Source organism: Diorhabda sublineata, chromosome X (assembly GCF_026230105.1).
Source record: "Diorhabda sublineata isolate icDioSubl1.1 chromosome X, icDioSubl1.1, whole genome shotgun sequence".
Taxonomy (NCBI): Eukaryota; Metazoa; Arthropoda; class Insecta; order Coleoptera; family Chrysomelidae; genus Diorhabda; species Diorhabda sublineata.
In genome coordinates this window covers 29,829,957-29,836,010 of record NC_079485.1, presented here as the reverse complement: position 1 = coordinate 29,836,010, position 6,054 = coordinate 29,829,957, and the positions used below count along the sequence as shown (strand labels likewise).

The 6,054-nt window shown below is 33.4% G+C and overlaps 1 protein-coding gene across 1 annotated transcript in view; it reads right to left on the bottom strand.

Annotated features, from left to right (window-relative positions):
* Positions 1-232: 232 nt before the first annotated feature.
* LOC130451075 (uncharacterized) overlaps positions 233-6,054 on the bottom strand; it is a 77,399-nt gene continuing 71,577 nt past the window's right edge. Inside the window, exons 3-6 of the mRNA XM_056789873.1 lie at positions 3,643-3,756; positions 3,378-3,518; positions 494-647; positions 233-411 (exon numbers count right to left, since the gene is read on the bottom strand). Coding sequence (XP_056645851.1) covers positions 233-411; positions 494-647; positions 3,378-3,518; positions 3,643-3,756 — 588 coding nt within the window. The remainder of the gene's footprint in view (positions 412-493; positions 648-3,377; positions 3,519-3,642; positions 3,757-6,054) is intronic.

Below are 6,054 nucleotides of genomic sequence, written 5' to 3'. Positions count from 1 at the left end.
TAGTTTAATATAGGGAATTTTAAAATAGGTTTGATTGTAGAAGCTGGGCATGAAGCAAATTGAACTATCTCATCTAGTATTTTTGAAATAAGTGGCAATAATGGCAACTAGAGAATTAAATCTGGAAGATATGCTTCATATTATTGCTATTTAGTACTAATAATACGTGCCTTTAAGATTTTTTAAAATGTAAAATGTCGAAATACATAGGTTTTGTTCATAATTCTAAAATTCAGTCCCATAAGGCAGTTCTTGCTAATTCTATAGCTTTTTCCCAAGGAAATTGAGGTGTTTCGAGGCTCTTCTGTTTCCTAGCTTGTCGATCTTTTCGTCCATCCACACACATCATACCGAATACCCTAATTCCTGGTACGCTAGCGTAAGTCGGTTGATCATGTGACATAGGCCCCTCTAAAATAAAAAAACAAAATTGAAAAACTTACAAAAACGAGCAAACTAATGTGATAAAGATACTTTCGAATTAACGTCTTACCTAAAATACTAGTATCAGGACATCTACAAATGACGAGATAATGAGATTTTCCACTACGAATATTTTGAAGAGCTAGAAGGGACCAGTCTCGGGGAGATCTGCACAGTCTCATCTCGGCAATTGGTTCACACGTTTTTACTAACGTTAATGCTTTCTGTAACAAAAATATCTTGTATTTACTTTTTTGGAACAAATTATTATTATACGAAAGCTTCTACTTAAGTTTTGAAAGATACAAATAAAACAAATGTTTATAATTCGATATGGCTTTATTGCTTTCTTTATTGTTTTCCAAAATATTCTCCATTAAAATCAATACACTTTTGATGAGTTTGACCATTGTCCATACCATTTGCGGTACTTCCAAAACATGTGTTTTGAACGCATCAACCAATTCTTCAGCTGTAGAAAAATTTAGACCTCACAATTAATTTTTGATCTGCGGGAATAAGAAGTCATTGGGTACCAAACAAGGACTGTACGGCGGATAACCCGTTTTTGTTTGAACTGATGTATGAGAGTTAGCATTGTCGTGGAGGATAATGATTCCCCTTCAGAGATTGGGTTCCTTGATTTTTTAGAACCTCGAATTTATTTGAATAGGAAGAAATCATTGGGCGCTGAACAAAAACTGTTCGGCGAATGACCTAACAATTCGTTTTAACTGTACAAAAACGTTTTTGTTTGAGCTGATGTATGAGAGCTCGCATTGTCTTGGTCAGTGGCGGATTCACAGATTGGCCGCCTGAAGGCTATCAATCTTTTGCTGCCTCTATTTACTCAACGAGTAACGTTGATGCATACGATTCACAGCTTAAAACAATCATAATTATATTTTCGTACGAAAAATTGTTGATTATGTTTGTCTCTACGCACAAAATGGCTAAAGCGTTAAGCATTTTTTGACTTAATATATGAATAGCTCTTCACTCTTTTCAAACAAGAAATGCTTCTCTCACATGAATAATTTTAAGTTTATATACACAGAACAATATAATAAAAGTTAGTAGCTTTTAAAGTTTACGTGTTCCTGAACTAACTCCGATTCTAAATCATTGGCGTACAATTTTTCCAGGAAACTACCATTTCGGTTAGAGCCCATGGTAAAAACTCACTCAATTTAACGAGAAATAGAAATTTCTCTATAGGTCTCTTGGTAACTCGGTTATGAGACAATGAGAAACATCTTATGTAATCACTCGAATATCTCACTTAACTGTTAGATTAAATCTTCTTTTTAAAAAAATACTTAAAATTCTTTTATTATGATCATGAAAACTCATCTTTTCAGTGTGACCAATAATTATTTCCAATCTTGTAAACTGAAATAAAACATTGCGGGTCAAAATTACCGCTCTAGGCTACAGCCTACTCAGCCTGCTGGTAAATCCCCTAGTGGTCTTGGTGGAGAATGATTTGTGTTCTGTGATTGGTTTCACTACTTTTTACGAACACTCCTATCAAACAAGTACAGAATTACCATTCTACGTTGCTTTAATGGAACAGTGGCGACATGTCCATTTATTCCAAAAAACAGGCGGCCATTTGCTTCGAAGTGCTTTAAGCACGAACAAATTTTGTTAGCTTTGGCTTGTCCTATACCATTGATTGTTGTCTAGTTCCGGGATTATATGCATAGATCTATTATAAGTCACCTGTTATGATCTTATAGACGTCTTTAGAAACACCGCGTTGGAAGTTTTTCAGCTTTTTTTCTGTATCTGTAAACAACTTGAATGGCGCTCGTGTGATAACACATTCTGAGTACATTCACCATTAAAAATGTCAAACTTCATGATGGGAATGTCAGATTTGACATGTGCACATCAGTATTGCCATATCTCTAAACGTAAGTAGCAACCATCGACTTAAATATTTTAATAAAAGAAAAATTAGATATTACTTTCATGTAAACCTAATATTCATTCTAATCTAACTGAAATAAAAATATCCTAGGATTTTCTGTCATATGATTGTTATTTTTCTAACCAATTAATACTTTCAAAAGTTAATTTAAGAAATTTATATCTTTTATTAGAATAAAAAAATTTTAAAAATTTGGATAAATAAATTTCGTCTGAAATATTTACTGAGGTAAAATTAAACTTGGCAACAGCGCTTGTCGTAAAATAATGATTATTATATTATTATATATCAAATATCAATATGTTATATTTGCATTTTGTTGTTATATCTCTAGGTTGGCAGCAAAGTAATTTCGGTTTAGTAATATAAAATAAAACATTATTTTTTCAATAAAGAATAGTTTTTAATCAATTATATATTTTCCAATTTGCTCAATGACTTTTTGCCATCTCTCTTTCAGCTTCATGATTCCGCGCTAATAAAATTTCTGGTCCTTATCATCAAAAAACTGAACGATTGTGGTTCAACGTCATTTGTGAAAGTTTCACCATTCAAATAATTCTGCAAACTTCGAAATAAATGGTAATCAGATGGTGCCAGATCAGGGCTGTGTGAGGGATGTGGCATCTATTCCCAGCCAAGATTCAATAGTTTGAGGTCTAGTGTAAGGCCTTCCATTATCATGGTGGAACACTAAACAATTCTGGCCGTTTTTTTTTGATTACTTCATCCAGTTTTATTAATTGTTGTCAGTAAACATCAGAATTGATCGTTTGGTTACTTGGAAGCAGCTCAAAAAACACAACACCTTTAAAATTGCTTCAAACTGACATCATGAGCTTTTTCCGTTGTTTTTCAGCTTTCACGTGACAAACGGCAAAGTACAGCACTAACATAAGTTATTAAAAAAATAAAGCGACGCTCTCTATAAGTAAAGAGCGAAAGTACTTAGTTGCCAACCTTATAATTCCATTTTAAGACTATTTTAATGATGTTATTAATTATTGTGATAACTCACTCGTGAGTTTCTGTCTGTCATAAGTTCTGTAGTATGTTGATCATCAGAGTTCAAAGAGGCTGAGCAAGGATCTCTGTATCTGGATGGGCACGCACATAAAGGCTGGGTCCAGTTAAGTCTAATGTACACCGCGTTACACACCTGGAAATAATATAAAAACATCGAATTAAATTTTACTGCACTAGATCACAATATAATATAATAATGGTGTCCGATTCGCTATCTTTGTGGGTTTATTCTAGTTGTTATAATTTAAAATACTGACCTGTTGAATAGCACATTCTGGTAATAAGTAGATATGTTGATTGTGTGGATAATAGTGGTATTTTGTTGGTTTCACCAAAGCCGCACTCGCACCTGCTGGTAAAGGCAGTAGATTCTAAAAAAATAAAAAGATTTAAATACACCACCCACAAAAAGTAGAGCATCACGGTATTTTAGGATATTTTTAATACTTAATATTAGTTTTTTGGGACAATCTGTATATATATCAACTAAATAGATATTTCTGGTTTCTTATCATGGGCAAAAAAAATTCTTACAAATTTTTTTGGAAACAAAAATGCTCGAGTAAATTATTTCTGTCTTGTAGAATGCATTTAGATCGAGAACTTTCTAAGCATATTGTGTTATTGTATAGTGAAAATTTAAATTTATTTTGTTAATAATGGACGTTTAACAAGACATGTGACGAATGAAGAAGCCGCTAAAATCATCGCATTCATACAAGATGGCCGCAGTCAAAGATACGTCGTCGGGGCATACCACCGCTCGAAGGCTGCAAACAGATGTGTTGGCTGCTCGTAATGTGCGAATAAGCTTACAAACAGAGTGCCAGCTAGAGGTCCACGTCTTACCAGAGAACATCGAGTAGCAAGATTGGATTTTGCTCGAGAACAAGAAAATTGGAAGATTGGTCCAATATTTTAATCACGGATGAATGAAGATTTTGTCTGTATTCATCAGATAGCCGTGTACCAGTACATAGGCGACGTGGTGAACGGGGCACGATCAGGTTAATTTTTGTCAAACTGAAAGCTTTGGCGGTGGCTCTATCATGGTTTGAGGAGTAATTTATTTGGAGGGTCGCAAGGAGTTAGTACCAGTGAATGATGGAAGACTAAATGCTGACAAGTACAAAACCAATATCCTTGAGCCCCATGTAGTGCCCTATATGCCTCATATCGGAGACAACTCTGTGCTAATGCACGATAATGCTCGTCCACACGCTGCTAGAGTGGTTCGGCAGTACTTAGAAGAGGTTGAATTGGCTTGCACGTAGCCCGGACCTTAACCCAATAGAGCATGTCTGGGACCATCTACCATCAACCTGTTTAGAAGCCTTCCAAGACGAATGGAAGCTGTAATTAGAGCGAGGGGAGACAACACACGCTATTAGAAATCCATTGGTTGGTTTTAGTTTAAGCACCGTTCATTTTTTTGTATAGATGTTTTGTACAATTTTTTTGATATTTTCTATGTTTTGGTAAATCAAACTTTTTGTCCTCTGTAAATTAAACTGATATAAAATAAATGTTGCAAAAGGCTTATCTATCTGTGTTTTAATTCGTAATAATAATAAAATTCGAAAAACAGGCAACACATTTAAAATATTTCAAAAATAATGAGTGATGCGATAATTTTTGTGGGGTGTATATTATAAATTTTCGTTTTGGAAAATAAATCTAAAGTATATTGATTAACATTACAAGTTATGAACCACCAACTTCAAAAGAACCGCATTTATCTATACAAAGTGATTTAAACCAGCTTTTGGGGTCTAGATTAAACTAATGGCATTCACTTTCTCCTGGTACGAAAATTTCATATTCCCTACATCGTGACGATGAATTTTCGAAAGCAGATAATTTAGTTTATTGTAATAACATTCCTGTAGTAATGATTTTATTGAATTTTGAATATGATTCCAGTCACTGGCGATTGTTCATTGATTTAAAAACTACCTTAAACGCAGTGTTGCTGCTGTTGTCCATGGTATCTGATATAAATGAGACTTACGAGAAATAAAGTTCCTTCCTTTGAAAAAATAAAATACCATGAACATGTTTACAAAATTTGAGAAGATTTTAAAGTTAATCCTTTTTTGCTTGGCCTACAACTTGTTTCATATTTCATTTGAGAATAAATTTTATAAAATTCAAATTTCTTTTAAAACTATAAGGAATATGCCAGATATTATAATATGATAGTGTGACCCTGTACAATGCCCTCACAACAAACAGCTATAAATTTAAGACTTTTTGCTTTTTTTAGAAAAACCACTATTTGTGGGTAAATATTTAACCCTATAGATTGATATGCAAAAGCACATCAAAATTCCTCTATAAAAGCACCATAAAAGCTTGTAATTATAGAAAATCGACACTGCGAACCATGAAAGTGAGTCATGGCATTCATAGATTTCAGTGAACAATAAAAATGAGAAGTATAGCCTGACCCACTAGCATGAATAAATGATTATATATGCTTGTTATTTCTTTGTTTGTAATGCCTACTTGCATCAAGATTTTTTTTTTGAATTATTTTTAGATACAGGTAGATAATAACGACTTGCTTTAATATCAGAATATTGGATGATCAAAAGATAACAGGATCGGACTAGCCGAATAACACAAGTGGTATATATAATTTTGCACTCCCACATTGATTTTTATAA